At 41.4% G+C, this 18,346-nt stretch overlaps 2 protein-coding genes across 5 annotated transcripts in view; one reads left to right on the top strand and one right to left on the bottom strand.

Annotated features, from left to right (window-relative positions):
- Positions 1-10,977, top strand: part of adamts3 (ADAM metallopeptidase with thrombospondin type 1 motif, 3) — a 54,056-nt gene extending 43,079 nt beyond the window's left edge. For 3 of the 4 annotated variants that reach the window (XM_048998795.1, XM_048998808.1, XM_048998790.1), the window contains exons 18-22: positions 233-389; positions 465-597; positions 1,207-1,414; positions 2,958-3,075; positions 8,775-10,977. In XM_048998795.1, the coding sequence (XP_048854752.1) occupies positions 233-389; positions 465-597; positions 1,207-1,414; positions 2,958-3,075; positions 8,775-8,983 (825 nt within the window). In that variant the 3' untranslated portion in view covers positions 8,984-10,977. The remainder of the gene's footprint in view (positions 1-232; positions 390-464; positions 598-1,206; positions 1,415-2,957; positions 3,076-8,774) is intronic. The other variant, XM_048998803.1, reaches the window with a different exon arrangement.
- The window catches only part of LOC125722625 (electrogenic sodium bicarbonate cotransporter 1-like), a 27,111-nt gene continuing 19,733 nt past the window's right edge, over positions 10,969-18,346 (bottom strand). The window contains exons 16-23 of the mRNA XM_048998809.1: positions 18,117-18,295; positions 17,581-17,653; positions 16,782-16,850; positions 16,308-16,481; positions 15,334-15,480; positions 13,450-13,537; positions 13,127-13,182; positions 10,969-12,869 (exon numbers count right to left, since the gene is read on the bottom strand). Coding sequence (XP_048854766.1) covers positions 13,139-13,182; positions 13,450-13,537; positions 15,334-15,480; positions 16,308-16,481; positions 16,782-16,850; positions 17,581-17,653; positions 18,117-18,295 — 774 coding nt within the window. The 3' untranslated portion in view covers positions 10,969-12,869; positions 13,127-13,138. The remainder of the gene's footprint in view (positions 12,870-13,126; positions 13,183-13,449; positions 13,538-15,333; positions 15,481-16,307; positions 16,482-16,781; positions 16,851-17,580; positions 17,654-18,116; positions 18,296-18,346) is intronic.

Genomic DNA, 18,346 nt, shown 5'->3' with positions numbered 1-18,346 from the left:
AAACACGCCTATAATGTTTTATAAAAATGCTTAACACATTATAGCCATGTTTATTATGCATTATGAATGCTCTATGAATGTCAGGGTCAGTGCCCATTTGTCCCTGCCTTTCATGTCACTTCCCTGGTTTGCGAGTAGATGTTACCATAACGAAAGAAATTCTCTGCAAACTTACCCTCTTATTTATAATTATAAATCATTCATTGAAACAAAACTGTTTGTCTATTTTAAGATTATCCCTCAGGATAATAAGACAGCATCTACTCTGATGTATAAATACATTGTACATGAAGACTCCATTCCAGTCCACCACAACAATGTAATTCAGGAGGATATCTATGAATGGGCATTGAAGAATTGGTCACAGTGTTCCAGACCTTGTGCTGGAGGTATCGTGAACAAAAATTCTCCATGTTACACTTATGCTTAATCAAATACAGTCAGATTAACTTGTTTGCTTTCAGGGTTTCAGTATACTAAGTATGGATGTAGAAAAAAAGGTGACAGCAAGATGGCCCATCAAAGCTATTGTGACGTCAGCAAGAAGCCAAAACCAGTCCGTCGCATATGTAACATGGAAGAATGCACAACACCACAGTGAGTAAGACTGCGTGGTCTAATAAATATTAATAGTTACTTTTTGTTTTGGTGTTTATCTTAAGGAAAATGATTTGTCATAAGGTAAATTGGCATCAATCAATTGGTACAATCACACTTACATTTCCTTTATTTTGCAATGCATTTGTCCAAAATGATGCGTGAATGTGGCAAATAGCTTATTACAAACATGCATGCTGCGAAGGAGTTGACTAAGTATAAGTACAGATAGTTTGAGTTTGCAATGAATGTACAGTTACAAGTGTAAGCTGAAGAAACTCTGTACTGTATGACTGCGGGGGCATGTTTGTGTCTAGCAGTTGGCGCACATCCCATTTAGGGCTAGGGTGGGCAGTCTTATCCACAAAGGGCCGGTGTGTATGCAGGCTTTGGGGGTAACCTTTAGGTGAGCTGTTCACACCCAGGTGTGAGGACTCTTCAGCCAATCAGTCCTTTAATTAATAATCTAATTAGGGAGTTGCAGCAAAAACCCACATGCCTAATGGTCCTTTCTGGATAAGGTTGCCCACCCATTATCTAAGAGTACACCAGCCATACTGCCTTTTCACAAGCCAGACCGTTTCACCCTCCTTTTTTATACTCATCCAGGTGGATAGCGGAAGAATGGGAGCACTGCACCAAGACATGTGGCAACTTGGGCTATCAGATCCGCACAGTGCAGTGCATGCAGCTCCTTCATGAAGGTGCTAATCGATCAGTCCACAGCAAGCACTGCAGCGGGAAGAAACCAGAGAGCCGGAGGCCCTGCAACAGACAGCTCTGTCCTGCTCAGTGGAGAACTGGGACCTGGTCAAAGGTATAACAGGAGAAATTTTGCTTACTTAATGTGCCCCCTGTAGCTTGATGCAATTATGTTATGGGGGGGGCATGATGGAGAGACTATCCATGTAGTGGCTCTGACAAAGCAGGGTTTTATTAACATGACAGAACACAAAGGGAGAATCAGAAAACAAAGGGATTGTCATGACTACACTGGCATGGAGCGGGGAAGCGGGGATGCAGGCACAGGAGCCCAGGAGTCGGGGGAACATGAGGTTTATTAGGGGAAACGTACTCAGGAACACAGGGAACACTGGCGACGTTAAGACGTTAATGACCTAACTAAGGACACACAGACACGGACTCAGTTTAACACCCCTACCAGGGGCGAAGCCCTTTTTGATTGTGTTTTCTCTAATAACCAGGATATTATGGGAAAATTAGAGGTTTTAGAACCATTGGACGGTAGTGATCATAACATGGTTAAATTTGAGGTTAATTTTGGCAGCTGTCACTGCCCCACGCACTGCTGATTACCTGGATCAGGTTTGTTCAGTCAATCAGAAGCTGAAAGACAGCTGGGACTTGTGTGTGGGGCAGGGATAGCAGGAAAACAAGCAGGGCAGTGGGGCCCGAGGACCGAATTTGAGATCCACTGTCTTAGAGGAATGTCTTATTAGGAGAGGTTAGCTGAGCTGAATTTGTTCAGCCTCGAGCAAAGGACACTAAAGGGGAACATGATCCAGGTATATAAGATTCTAACAGGTCTGGATGCTGTTCAGCCAAACGGCTATTTCAATCACAGTTTAAATACTATAATTCATGGCCATAAGTGGAAATTAGCTGGAGAACATTTTAAAGTGAATTTGAGGAAGCACTTCTTTACACAGCATGTAGTTGGAGTATGGAATAGTCTTCCTGCTAGTGTAGCGCAAGCTAAAACCCTGGGTTCCTTTAAATCAGAGCTTTAGATTTTAACAACTCTGAGCTATTAGGTAAGTTCTCCCCAAACAAGCTTGATGGGCCGAATGGTCTCCTCTCGTTTGTAAATTTCTTATTCTTATGTTTTTATGTACACCAGATTAATTAACACCACTAGAAACTGCAGAAAACATGGGGATTCCACACAGGCCAACTGAGGGGGCATGACACACAGGAGGATCGGAACGATCAGGGCATGACAGGGATCACAGCAAGGGAGCAAAACAAGACTCATAAAACAGGAAGTAAAACAGGAAGTAACACCAGAAAACTAGAATAGCAAAGGTAGGGAGGAACATATAATAACTAACATGAGATATCTATATTAACCGCACTTAACAATGCCACAGCTAACACAGGGCAACAGCCACAATGACCGACTGGGGAGCAGAACAGAAGTAGTTATTAGTGTATTAAAGTATTAATACACTAATAACAAAACTAGATGAAGGACAGGTGAGAACCATAATCAATTAACCAACCTTAATTAACCAATAAACTAGCTATGTCACATTCACAAATGCTGTATTGCTATGTGAATAATTTAGAATATACCTGATGATTGGAAGTAGCTTATTTATTATTTAATATAATTTCAGTGTTCAGTGACTTGTGGAGAGGGTATGGAGCATCGCCTGGTGACTTGCCCCACTGGGGGTCAATGCAGTGGGGACAAACCAGAAGCCATCAGGCCATGTAAACGCAGCTTGTGCCATGGTAAGTCAACACTGGAGAGCAAGTGCATTCCTAATTATTTGATTGTTAAGCATTTATGGGATGCCCACACCTCCTTCTCACCAGCCACTTCCTCTAGCTCCACTGAGAGAATACCAAGGTGCTCCCAGGCCAGCCAACATATATATAATCCCTGCAGCATGTCCTGGGTCTGCCCCAGGGCCTCTTCCCAGTTGGACATGCCCAAAACACCTCCCCAGGGAGCTGCCCAAAAGGCATCCTAAATAGATACTTGAACCACCTCAGCTGGCCCTTATAAAGGCAAAGGAGTAACGGTCCTACTTTGAGCACCTCCCGAATGTCTGAGTTCCTCTCTCTAAGGCTGAGCCCAGACACGCTGGGAAGGAAACTCATTGCAGCTGTTTGTATCCACAATCTTCTTCTTTCGGTTGCTACCCAAAGCCCATTACAATGGGTGAGGATAGGAACTAGTAAATTGAAAGCTTTACCTACTTCAGCTCCCTTTTTACCACAACGAAACAGTACAAGCTCTGCATTACTGTCGACGCTTCACCGGTCCTTCTGTCGATCTCCCTTCTTCCCTCAATTGTGAACAAGACCCCGAGACCTTCTGTCTCCACTGCTTGAGGCAGCAACTCATCCCTGACCAAAGGGCAATCCACCCTTTTCTAGTCTCATCCTGGGCAACTCAGACTCAGCGGAAATAGCTCCTGTGCATGCTGGTCACAGCCTGACGACGTAAACAGGACCACATGATCCACAAAAAGCAAAGATGCAATCCTGAGACCCCCCAACCAGACCCCCTCTACCCCTTGGATATGCCTAGAAATTCTGTCCATAAAAGTTATGGGCGGAATGGGTTACAAAGGACAGCGTGGTGGAGTCCAACACCCACCAAGAATGAGTCTGACTGCTGGCAATGTGAACCAAACACTCACTACACTTCTACAGGGACCCGATGGCTCGCAGCGACAGACGCCAAACCTCATACTGCTGAATCACCCCCTACAGGACCCCCCAAGGGACATGATTATATGCCTTTTCCAAATCAAACACAAAACACGTGTAGACTGGTTTAGCAAACTCCTATGAACCCCACGGTATCTTTGTGAGGATGAAGACCTGCTCTAGCATTCTTTTTTTTTTAATCCCTCTACCACCCCCCCTCTGCGGAGGACTGCTTTATTTCTATTTATTTATTTATTTTTATTTATTTCCTCAAGAGAAGGAGAGGGAGAGAGAGGGTGAAAAAAAAGGAGAAAGGGGATAGCGAGAGAGGGAGAGAAAAGAAAAACACAGATAAGCTGCTTCAATACCTGCTGAAAAGAGAAAACAATAACCAACATCTGTACGAATCACAATGAACGTTAAATGTTTTGAACAGTACATATAACTAGTATTACATTATATATTTAGAAGCAACAGCCGATCAAGACACTGTGTGTCTGTGAGTACCTGTTTGTACCCCTGTGTGCACACCTGTGTGTGTGAGCGCGCTGATGTTCATATAGTTTCTCCATGTAAATGTCTAGTAGTGTGACATGGAGGAGACCTAGGCCCCAGACATCCAGAGGCCCCCCCAGACATGGGAGCCCCCGGAGGACCACTGCAAGGAAAAATGCAGCCCCCACCCAGAAAAGGGCAGAGGAGAACTCTGGAGGGAGGTCATCCTGCAGCTACAGTGCAGGAGCCCCAGGGGGTCGGGCGAGCCCACAGGCTCCGCCGACGGCCGGCCACACCAGGGCAGACCGGTACCTGGGCCCAGAGATCCAAGGGCCCCCCCCACCCCCCAGAAGGGGCCCGACAGAGCCCGGAGGGCCAGGTCCCGCCAGGGAACTGCCGAGAGTGAGCCAGTACCCACCCGAGCATCCAGCCCCGGACATCAAGAACCACCAACGCACCAGTGGCTGGGGGCCTTATCCACCGGCATGGAGTGTGGCGGGGGGGAATAGAGACCAAGATGTCATTTCAGTTGGAGTCAAAGACCCGACCTGACACATGCATATAGACAAACAGGGGCAGACATACACAAGCATTCGTTCCGACCCTCATGCATACATAAACAAATATTCACACATTCACCCAACATAGAGACACACAGAAATGAACGCCGTAAGAATAATGTCAGGAGGAAAAGGGCTCTGTTCCACAAATGTAAAATAACTAATGATAGCATTCTGCAATCAGAATGGAATTTGCATTGTTCCTCCTGGATCTGAGGTTCAACCAATGAACAGACCCTGCTCCAGTATCCTGGCATAAACCTTCCCAGGGAGGCTAAGGAGTGTGATCCTCCTGAAGCTGGAACACATCATCAGGTCCCCTTTCTTATCAATTGGGACCACCACCCCAGTCTGCCAATCCCAAGGCACTGTCCTCAACATCCACGCAATGTTGTAGACGCATGTCAGCTAAGACAGCCCATCATCATCAAGAGCATCCGAGATCTCGTCCACTCCTGGAGCCTTGCCACTAAAGAGTTTTTTGACAACTTCAATGACCTCAGCCGTAAAGATGGGCAAGTTCTTCTTTGACATTAACCATGCAGCTAGAGTTGGTTACACTCTGCTTACAGGGAGCAGTGACATTACCAGGGATGAGAGTGTGATCACCACTGCAGAGCATGATATGTGCAGGGCACTGCAACGGGAGAACATCACTTAAGTCCCAGGTCCAGATGGCATCTTTGGGCACTTGCTGCGCTGTCGTGATGACATCCTACACTAAGGAGGTGAGGAACCTGGCATTGTTGTATCAGGAAAACTGAACATCAGCAAAACTAAGGAGCTGGTAGTGGACTTCAGCAGGAGACAGCAGCGGTCCTACATTCCCCTCAACATCAATGGGACTTCAGTGGAGAGGGTGAGCAGCTTTAAATACTTGGGTCTCTGTGGACCCGTGATGGACTGAGCATTTAAAAACCCAGTCCAAAAAGGCAAGGCAGCGTCTCAACTATTTGAAACAATCTTTTCGAGGCTGATGGAAAATCCTTCTCCATGGCCTCTGCTAACTCCTCCCACACCTGAGTTTTTACTTTAGCAACTGCCAAAGCCGCTTTCCACTGGGCCTGCTGGTATCTGTCAGCTGCTTCAGGAGTCCCGCAAGCTAACCAAGCCCGGAAGGGCTCCTTCAGCCTCACAGCTTCCGTTACCATTGGTGTCCACCACCAGGTTCAGGCATTGCCACCACAACAGGCACCAGCAGCCTTATGGCCAGAGGTCCACACAGCTGCCTCAGCAATGGAGGCCTGGAATATAGTCCATTCAGACTCAGACTCCCTCTGGATGCAAGAGAATGTCTGCCGGAGGTGTGAGTTAAAGATCTCCTGGACAGGGGCCTTTGCTAGATGCTCCCAGCGTACCCTCACTATGAATTTGGGTCTACCTGGTTTATCTGGCATCTTCCCCCACCATCGGATCGAACTCACCACCAGGTAGTGATCAATTGACAGCTCAGCTCCCATCTTCACCTGAGTGTCCAAAACATGCGGATGCAGATCCAATGATATAATTACAAAATCAATCATCAAACTGTGGTCTAGGGTGTTTTGGTGCAAGGTGCATTTATGAACACTCTTATGTTCCAATATGATGTTTGTTATGCACAAACTGTGGTAAGCACAGAAGTTCAATAACTGATCTTTGCTCATATTCTGATCAGGCAGGCCATTCCTCCCAATCACAGTTTCACTGTCTTTACCCACGTGAGCATTAGTCCCCCAACAGAATAATGGACTCCCCAAAAGGACAACTTACTTTGAGCACCTCTTCCAAGGTCTCCAAAAAGGCTTTATACTCTGAACTGGTGTTTGGTGCCTACACACAGGCAACAGCCAGAACCCACCCCTCAACTTGAAGTATTATTAGGAAGTAAGGAAGGAGACCCTCTCATTCGCTGGGGCGAAGTACAACATACTGACACCGAACCTGGGGGCTATAAGTAGACCCATCCCTGCCCAGCACCTCTCACCATGAGAGGAACTCCAGAGTGCAATAGAGTCCAGCCCCTCTCCAAGGAGTTTGGTTCCAGAGCCTGAGACATGCGTTGAGGTGAACCCAACAATATCTAATTGGTATCTCTCTACCTCCCACACCAGCTGAGGCTCTATCCCCACCAGAGAGGTTACATTCCCCGTGCCAAGAGCCAGTTAGCTGACAATTGGTCTGTCGAGGCCCCTGCCTTCGACCACCTCCGGATCAAAATTGTATCTGACCCCCACAGCTCCCTCATAGGTGGCAGGCCCAGGTCTGGCTCTAGGGCAAGGCCTTGGTCTCCCTAATCCGGGATACATGGTCCATTGTATTATTCATCAGATAAGTACAATGCAATTCATTGTAGCTTCCCTCCTTTAACCCAATGATAAATGAGCTACAAGTTATATATTTTTGTTTATGTATGGTAATATGCACTATATGGACAAAAGTATTAGGACACACCTCTTAATCATTAAATTCAAATGTTTGATTCAGACTCATTGCCACAAGTGTAGAAAATCAAACACTTAGCCACGCAGTCAGGTTTGCAAACATTTGTGAAAGAATGAGTCATTCTGAAGAGCTCAGTGAATTCAAGCGTGGTGCTGTCATAGGATGTCACCTTTGCAGTAAGACTGTGCCGTGCGCAAACATTCAATAAAACCATGTTGAAACTGCAACCACTTTTAGTTTACATTGTGACATTTCTTCCTTGCTAGATATTCCCATCCATCCATCCATTTTCCAAACCGCTTATCCTACTGGGTCGCGGGGGGTCCGGAGCCTATCCCGGAAGCAATGGGCACGAGGCAGGGAACAACCCAGGATGGGGGGCCAGCCCATCGCAGGGCACACTCACACACCATTCACTCACACATGCACTCCTATGTGCAATTTAGCAAGTCCAATTAGCCTCAGCATGTTTTTGGACTGTGGGGGGAAACCGGAGAACCCGGAGGAAACCCCACGATGACATGGGGAGAACATGCAAACACCACACACATGTGACCCAGGCGGAGACTTGAACCCGGGTGCCAGAGGTGTGAGGCAACAGTGCTAACCACTGCACCACCATGCCACCTCCTAGATATTCCCTGTAAATGGAATTATTGTAAAGTAGAAGCATTTAGGAACAAATGAAATTCAGACACAAAGTGACAGACCATGTAAAGTACTGTAGCAGAGCAGGGTTGCCGACTGCTGAGGCGCAAGGTGCACCAGCACTCTGTTGTCTCAGTAACTGCAGAGTTCCGGACTTCCTCTGACGTTAACCCCAGCGCAGAAACTGTTTGCTGGGAGCTTCATAGAATGGGCTTCCACGACTGAGCGACTGCATGCAAGCCTCATATCACCAAGTGCGATGTCAAGCTTTGGATGGATTGCTGTAACGCTGACACTGGACTCTGGAGCAGTGGAAACATGTTCTGCTGGGTGGCAAATCACATCCAACATCAGTGCCAGTCCTCACAAATGCTGCCTTTCTACTGAAACCTTTTCATATATTATTGAAAACAGACTCCTAAAGTTATTTGAAAAAATAAAATGTTTAACTCAAGTGCACTTAATTTAATGTTAAATCTGTGTAAGTTTTGAACCAACTTCAACAATTAGGGATTGAGCCAAATGGGATTTCATTGTAACTTTCATTGCACAATGTCAAACTGCAAACATTGCATTTGTGTGTAACATGTGCAACTTAGTTTTAATTTACTTGTAATGATTTTGCATGTTTGCCTTCTTTCCCAGATGAACAGTGCACTGGAGATAAGTCCATTTTCTGCCAAATGGAAGTTCTAGCCCGATATTGTTCAATCCCAGACTACAACAAACTATGCTGTGAGTCCTGCAGCAAGAATGGCAGCAGTCCCACTCCCTTCTTCTCTGAAGCTGCTGAGGATGAGGAAGAGGTCAGGTTTCATACAGACCACATTTCTAAAATCTTGAAAATCTCGTAACCTTTTTTCAGAGCCCAATAACACAACTGATCGGCTCACTTTTATTTCTCCTGCAGTTTCTGTCCTGAGAAAAATCTTCAGTAAAAATAGTTTGACTCAAAGGTGGTTCATGCCACCTACTAACTGTGGAGGAAGGAATTTACCTGTGTCACGTTCAAGACAGCACAAATATTCTAATGATTAGCCGTGGAGGAAAGATGCATTTCAAGAACGTTCTGAGGAGGCATGATGAGTTTTAAATGCTGCCAAACCTGATAGAATATATCTCACAACAAGCCTGGATAACTTGTATTTTAAAATTTAAATAGAAAGAGAACAGAAAATAGAAAGTGCTGGTTCACTTTAATAATGAACATTCTATTCTGCCTGGAATAAAAAATACCAAAGACCTCAATATAATTACAGTCACTTTAAAGAACTTTGTTGCAGTCAACAGTGGCAAGACTAAGATTAATATTTTTAGATATTTCTCACCACTTTTCCTGTAATATATGTATAATTTGTCATGTACACAATATATTTGTGAAATATCTGTCATATTTGAGCTTAAGAGTATAAGAACATTTAATGTCAATGTTAAGAATTTTCACACAGACACTTATAAGCTTCTGATTCTAAGATCAGCTTTTTAAAAAAATCATGTGAAAGAAATATTAAGATCATGAGGTTATAGATTGGAAAGTTGGAAAATGTTCTGGATATGGCTTAAAAATAAGTCTTATTTTCTAGCAGCAAAACTTTTATTTATGGATACCATGTTCAGTTGCAATACAGACAAGAGCTAAACTAACAAAACTGGGTGTCACAGTGGATCTGCTGGTAGCACCAGCATTCGACCGCCTTGGTTCAGGTTTCAGTCCCTCCAATGGCTTGCACACCACATGTAACTCCGATTTCCTCCTGCATACCACACACATGTTGTTAGGCTAGGGTAGGTGTCTTGAAATTGTGTGTGTGTGTGTGAGTGTGTGTGCCCGGTGATGGACTGGTGCCTGATCCAAGGTGTACCCCCGCCTTGTGTCCTGTGTTGCCTGAGATATGCTGTTTTACCCCCATGACCCTGATCAAGATTAGCAGCTGGAAGACAGATGGATAAACTGATAACCCATGATTTATCTGAATGTACGTTCCAACAAATGTTCCTCTCCACTGAAAAAAGAAAATGAAAATAAGGAATATGTATAGCCAAGCTGCCATATATGTAGAGCATATTGAATAAGGTTCTTTGGAAGAACTGTATCGCAATCACATCGCATTTGACTGCAATAAGATATATGTACATGACTTAGGATATTATACTGGTATGTTTCATGTGTTGTGCAGAACAAAGGATTTATTTATTGAAAATTTCACATTCTATTTCATTTTCATACTGATCTGTCAATGCATGCCTTAAATGCATTAAATAGAAGTTTTCATTTTCCTTTTGACACTTGCCAAGCCCCATGATTTTTAAAACATTGTTCTCATGTCAGAATAACGCTGAATGAGTTCAAATTTGTCATTTTTCGGTAGCATATATCAGAATGGATAGATGGATAAATACTTGTTTTATCATTAATGTTGTATTTTAAGCTATTTCTGCACAGCCAGGTGTAGTATAAATTTTCATAAGAAACTTGAATTACATATATGCATTCCAACTATTTAAAGTGGGGGCTTTACAAAGCAAAAGATATGTGACCTTTTATCATTTTTAAGTGTTTAACGTGAAAGAGAAATTGTATTATGATAATTTTATGGGTGTTTAGCTGCTGAATAACGATAAACAATCGCTTTGTTTGATAATGTGTTTAAATTTTTAATAAATTAGCTTGGTTAGTTTGATTTTTAATTCAGACAGCTCAGATATATGGAATATATATGGTCTATCCAGACAGTATTACCCATGCATTTGTGACTTTTTGTAATTCTAATCTTGCATTTTTCCTGTGTAAACTACTGAAACCATTTGTTGTAATGGGAGCAGACTGAAATAAACATACTGAACCTTACTTACCATCTTTTTTTTGCCTCTTAAGGATTTTCAAGATCATGCATTTTAATTCATTTATTCTTTGTCACATAGCTGAGTTAGCCTTTCTGTTCAATGCAATTCTATATTTAGTGCTATTTACAAGGTCACAAAATACTTGGTCCCCGGCTTGAGGTAACAATGGCAAGGAAAGACTCTTCTTTACAGAGAAGAACAAACCTTGAAACCAAACTCATGAGGGTCCATCCACCTGTGGTCAGCATTGAGCAGTATAAGGTCACATAATTTAGTGCAAGATGAAGTCAGGCAGGTGGCAGGAGAACAGAGGCAGACAAACAGTTGGGCAAATAATGTTAGGCAGACAGCAAGGAGGTGGGGTAGCACAAGCAGGCTGATACACAAGTGAACCTGCTCCCTTGCATGCGGCCCTCTGGGTTGTTCCCTCCCCAGGTAAGAGGGAATAAGGAAGGTTCATCAATAAATGTGGAACAGAAAAATGACAATGCAACATACAAGCATGAGTAAAGAAGGAGGGAGAGGCAGGTAGGATCACAAACACGATGAATCAATGAGGAATCATGAGGCGGCAACCAAGCAGCACAAAACCACATGCAGAGCAAGAACAACAGGGCCCACAGTACGGTTTGTCCAAAGTCAGTGATACTGATCCCCACCCAGCTCTACACCTCAGACTGCATCCCTATGTTGGGTAACTACCAAGAGCCTGTAAGCTAAATTAAACAGGTGCATTTTTAGCCTAGATATAAAGATTGAGAGGATTGAAAGTAGGTCTGAATCCCTTAACATAATCTGCATATACTCATATTCTTGATTAAAAGAATGAAAAATTAATTAATGTTATAGCACAGTTATTTACACAAATGTTCTGTAAGATAGCCATAGAGCTCTAGAAGAATTCCCTTCAGCCTAACATCATGTCACATAGTATCAAACAGGAACTTTATTCTAATTTTCATGAAGTTTGTTTAATTTATATGACCAGTTCCCGGGGTGCATATCTGCTAATCCTTAAGCATTTTTCTCTCAAGCAGATCAACCGGCTCTAGGTTACTATAGAGAGAATATTTACATTTACAGATACCTTTTCAAATTCAGTTGCATTAGAAGCTTTGTTTTTTAGTATTTTTTAATATATCAGTGTTACATTTTAGACATTGAAATGTATTGCTATATAATAAGTCAAAACAAAACAATATGCGAGAATAATGTTAAAAATATCAATCACCATGTACACTGAAAAAAAAAAGTTAATGAGTATAAAAGTTAAAACTTGCATCCATCTTTCAACTGCTTTTCCTTGTCAGGTTCATAGAGGGACCATGGAGGCACAAAGCAGGGGCTGCCCTTTGGATGGGATGCCAGTCCCAAATGGAAAAACATATTTTGTGTTTCAGCCACTTGGAGAATTATAATTTTATTTCTAGCACAGCAAATATGCCGTGTCTGAGGGAAAAAAAATGTATGAACACAATTATCTGTAATAAAAAATTACATAAGTAAAATTTGGCAACAATTGAAGAACTGAATATTATATTTATATTGTTATAGTTAATGAAGACTTGAAAGTCTTTGATGCTGATTTCTCAAGAAGAATCCATTGTCGTAAAATATTTACAATCCAGAATCTTTGAAATATGACTTTAAAAGAAACTTTAAAAATCATTAAAAACTAAAGTTTAAAAACAGACTGCAGAGTAACATAAACAGGATGTTTATTTCCTAATATCTGCTTTTGGTTATAAACAAAATTGTAATAAAGGCTGCAATTCAGCATGGTAAAATACTGCTCTAAAAATCTCAAAACATTCCCATTCTTGTTCTTATATTACTCTGCGTCCATCATGATATAGGAAAATATGTCCTCCTCCTTCGATACTGGTCACTCGAAATCTGTAATGATAGAGGTCAGCTTAAAACATATGCTACATTATATTTAAGAAAAGTGTCAACACTTTATAATTTCCTGATATAATTTAAAGTTTGCTTACAACTTGTTTCCTACATATCCTGCAGATTTTCATTAACCCATGACTGCACATGTGTACTATCAGTCAATTTAAAAAGCCCTTACTGGTAGACTTATTGCTATATACTACTGTATAGAATTGCTTAAACCAATATATGATTTCACTACAGTAAGGTCATACATTGTCAGCTATTCAGCATGATGAATCTCTTTCAAGCAAATTTGGAGACTTCTCTTCTGTGGAAAAAAAGAGACGTTTGCTTTCCATCATATGTATGACTTAACATAATCTGCATATACTCATATTCTTAATTAAAAGAATGAAAAATAAATGAATGTTATATCACAGTTGTTTACACAATCCTTTTTAGGAACTGCATTGTAGCAATCATTTAGCATTCTATGGTGATATGACTGGATGGATTTCTTTACTATTTTCATATTTTTGCTATCAAATAAAAGGCAAACATTAACACATGATTATAATCAGGAATAATTACTTACTGTCAGACGTTGTATCACTTAAAAAAACCTCCTTTTCCATGGTATCCATGGGTATTTTTATACTGGGGATGCTTTCATTGTAGGGACACTGTAACAGAAATATCATTAGAGAATTACATTCAATATTCACATGACAAACAAGGACAGGCTAATAACATATTACATATTACATATATTATATACATATACATATATATATACATATATATATATACATATACACAATAACATATTACAGCTACTATTTTTGCTATTTTTAAAAAATTCTTTTTCAATTCTCAGTATTATCTCTGGATGTGGTGGATGGGTTTGTGTGCTTCATTGATCCACAGATCTATGTCTTCTAGAGCTTATAAGGTTTCCTCTGACAAACAGGTCTGTCAGTAGAAGCCAGGTACCGAAAAAAAACCAGAGAACCCTAGACAGAACAGCAATACTGGGACCCACCGCTCTCGTTAAACCTGTGAGTTCTGTCCACCAGCAAGTGGCATGGTGGTTAGGCCACTCGAGTAATCTGGCAGAATTCCCTCTAAATTAGCTACATGGATTCTTGTGAGCTCTCCACTCATAAGGTAGGGGCCAGGTACAGAGTGTTGTCTGCATGTGTACACTGAACTGAAGTTTGGAATACCCAGTCCTTTTTGAAGATGTTGGTAAGATGCTCAAAATGATACCTCTTTTGGTTCAACTGGGAGACGTAATTGGCCATATGGGGAACAATGAAGGGGTGTATCTGGGAAGAATGACCTCCCAGATCTAAAGCTGAGTAGTGAACTCTTATTAGACTTCTGTGCAAGCTAAAGATTATCCATGTAACAAGCTTCATGTAATGAACCGATGTACCAACACAAGAATGCTTCTAAGCATAACTGGAACCAGAACGCTAAAGGCGTCCAACTAAGGCCAATGGTTGACTTTGTAATAGTCATCCGATTTGAGGCTGTGTGTTTTAGACAGTCAGGTGAGTAGATCGGCGCAGAAATGAACTGCTCTCCTTCTGCATATGCATTTCATTCAGTGCATGGAGAGGAGGCTAAATAGGCCAGGAACACCCAATAAGAAGTTTCCTAGGAATATCTGGCTGAAGTGTCTGTGCACAACGAATTCAACTCACACCTACAGTATGGAAACAGTTTCGTAGAACCTGCTGGTAGGCACCAGTATTGAAAAACATAGACAATTCAGAAATGCTGCAGACAAGATAGTGGTTCTACACCGGTCCCAAGAACCGGCAGGACCGGTTACTGTTTGCCCTCCTCAACCAGCTGATGCCCGTCAGATGAATTTGGTGGATTACTGGTCTACATCCCTAACCTCACTGATAGGCATGATCTGTGGGCAATTACCAAAAGAACAAGGTCACAAGTGGTGAAAATGAGTTTTTGCCGTAGGGTTGCCATGCTCACTTTGCATGGAGTTTGGACATCCAGGGGCACCTCAGAGTAGGGTCTCTGCTCCTTCAGACTAAGATTAGTCAATTGATGTAGTTCAGGATTACCATCAAGATGCCACCTGGTAAACATTCAAAGCAGCTGCTTTGGGCATGTTCCACTGGGAGGAGGCCTCAGGGTGGACCAAGGACACACTGCAGGATGGGATTATATCTTCCAGATGGCTTGGGAATGTCTGGGGATCACCCAGAACAAGCTAGAGACTGCAACCTGGTCTGATCTGCTCAACGTGCTGCCAGGGCAGCCCTCCCCAGATCAAAAGGTATGAGGATGATGGTGAATATTCCGATTTCTAAAACAGTAGTATAAATGAAGTCTATACTATAATCATATGCTTGTTCTTGTAAGAAATGCAAGAAGGATGAAAGGATGTGGGTGGAAAATTATTTTATATTTTATATGAATCTGCGGAGAATGACAGAAAAACACTCACATCTTCGTCACTGTCTGTGCTTCCCTTTTTTTGGGTGTCTTCCTTTTTCTTCTTGTCTTTTTCAGGAATTACATCATCCAGGAAGCTAAGGTCATGCTGGGAAAAAATGTAGTCCATACCCTTCCTCACAGCCACTAGAGCCAGGATCTGGGGGAGACATTTCATGTAATCAATCCAAGATTCAGTCAGTGTTCCTAAAGGCCATTGCATTCCAAGCCCATAGTTTTTGTCTGAAATTGTCGCACATGTAAATATGACTATAACGTGTTCACACCGACTCCAAAACTTTCTGCCATCATTAAGTTTTTGAAACAGATTTGATTACATTTTTTGGATTTAAGAGCTATTGAACATGATCTTGCATGTATGTTGCAGCATTGTGAAGCTGTGCCCTGAATGTCTGCCAATCACCTAGACCACATATTTCTGATGGCACGATTTATATAACCTATTAAGCTCCTTTTCGTGTGCATGGGTGTGCTTACATTGGACACACCGCTAGTCACAGTTCAGGAACAATTGGATTGTGGAAATAGGTGATGATTGCCGAAATACACCTTGAAATGATCGGGATAATTCCACAGTTCCCAAACCAGCAGGTGAAATTACTCAATCAGGTGAAAGACTCAATATTTTCTCTCTTTTTTTCAGCTCAGAAATGAGGGAACTACATAATCACCCTCACTGCTTGACAACTCCATTTTCTCTCATATTGCAAATTTTTGCAATTATACAATAAGATGCATAGAACTCAATGTGAAAAGTTCCTGTGAGTAATGATTTTTATTGGGTGATGGATTAAAAAAACATTCATAAAAAACTCGGACTTGGTGTATAAAGGCCTTTAGAGTCTATTTCAGGCAGCAGGGGGCACAAGGTGGGGGTACACCCTCAGTGGGATGCTAGTCCATTGTAGGGCACATAGAAACAAGCACTATGGCCATCAACAGTGTGATATAGGGAAGAAACCTTACCATCACTGGAAAAATAATGGCTGCCACAGTAGATTTGAGTATCCAAAGAAGAGCCAGACAGAGAACTTGGAAAAATGTGAAGAGATGAACCTTGCGCAGGGGCACATGTCTCAGGTAGATCAGATCCGGTTGGTGCTTGGCTGGCATTAGGAGCAACTTAAGGCGGTCCATAAACTTCAGAGAGAAACACAATGGCAAGACTTTGATATCACCAGAAGGGTAAATAGGAATGTTTGGTTCAGAACTTTAAAATACTAAATAGTATTCTAAGCAAGAGAAGTTATTTTACTAATAGCATTTTAATTTTGAAGAAATGTGATGAACTTTCAATTAACTGTCCAGATAGATAGACAGATCGATAGAGGAAATGAGCTTCAATTAATTTTGCAAATTAAAAATGACACTAAAAAAGGTTGTTGTAAATATGCCCAAATGATCATATAATTTGTTTAATGCTGTACTTCTGTATCCCACCTGAACACCTTTAAGAGAGGCCACGCCCATGTAGAGGAATACTCCATATAGAACAGGCATTGGAATGAACTGCAAAATAAAAAACAAGTTATTAATGAATTAAGATCAAGATCCCTACTGTGCATTTGACTTATTTTCTGACATAATTCAGTCTACATGACTTGTCACTAAAAGCCTGACAATTAGTACTCAAGTTAAACAAAACATAGGGGGTAAAGGCTATGATGGCGAGTAAAAACATCTGATAAAGCTTTAAAAGCTTTCTAACAAAAACAAGTATATAATTAATAAATAGAATAAATAAATAGATTTATAATCCTCAAATGTACTGGTTTTAGTGAATATGCCAATTTATTCGGCCATAAAAATAATATATTGTGATTTAAAAGAAACTGGTAGACAAGACATAAATGATGGTGGTTTTAAAAGTGAAATATCTAAAATATATAACTGCTAGTGGAGCCTGCCCCCCCCCCCCCCCCCCCCCTAAAATCAGATTCTGCTCATCACTTATGAATCATTTATCTGTCACTGGAGAAAATGCCATCAGCCTCCTATACTTTGAAAATTAATCAATATGTAGCTTTGGAACATGGCTCCAAACTTCTTGTCTGCTTTCATTAAGCTTGATGCCAACAATATATAAGCAGATTAAACAATAAATTAGAAATACCATATAAAATGTTCCATATAAAATAATTTGTTACATAGTGTGTTTAATTTAAATGTTTTTCTACAATTTTCATCCCTGAAATTGTCTTCTTGAAAGGAATAGAAATTGGAAAATAATAATAAATACCTTGAGTATTGGAGACATGAACACAGATAGTCCAGTCAAAATGAAGACAAAAACACCAGTGACTCTCTGTTCCCTGGGTAGATAAAAATCTCTAGTTACATCCATATTAAATAAAACATGAATGTTGACATACACATGAATCTATTAAATCAATCGGTTAGCTTTTTAGTTTGTTTTTCCCTTCAACTTAAACCAAATTCTATAACGAATGAAAATGATGTAATCTGAAAATATTTCCGTAACACTGCACTAGTAACTGATTTTTGCTCAGCTACCAATTGAAGCTTTACAGTATGTGCTGTTTTAAGGCACCTTAAATAAGCAAGCATCTGGTGCATAGAATCTCTCCACTAATTACATCAGTCAAATAATATTTGAAGATGTGAAAGATGTTTAATTGTTTAAATTCCCATATGAATAATAAATGCATAAACATTCCAATGAGCATTTACCAACACAAATTTATTGCACAGAAATCACGTGTTTGCTGTAGAGCAATGGCTCTCACACCCTGGAAGTGTTTGCAAATGCCTTACATTACTCCCAGAAACTTGGGCTGCTCTCCAGGGGCAGATGTTTCGGTTTCCATCTTCAAACTGTCAATGTGAGCAATGGAGATGACAGTGGCTGCCACATACCATGGGAGTCCCATAAAAGAGCACAGAATTATTAAAACTGCAACCCAGAAAAGGTCCAGATGGTACCCAGCTCCTTTCTGTGGGGGAGGGGCAGAGTTGAAAAACAATGGAACAAACATGATCATTTT

The sequence above is a fragment of the Brienomyrus brachyistius genome, chromosome 2, assembly GCF_023856365.1.
Source record: "Brienomyrus brachyistius isolate T26 chromosome 2, BBRACH_0.4, whole genome shotgun sequence".
Taxonomy (NCBI): Eukaryota; Metazoa; Chordata; class Actinopteri; order Osteoglossiformes; family Mormyridae; genus Brienomyrus; species Brienomyrus brachyistius.
The sequence above is the reverse complement of the archived record's forward strand: the minus strand, read 5'-3'. Positions and strand labels throughout refer to the sequence as shown.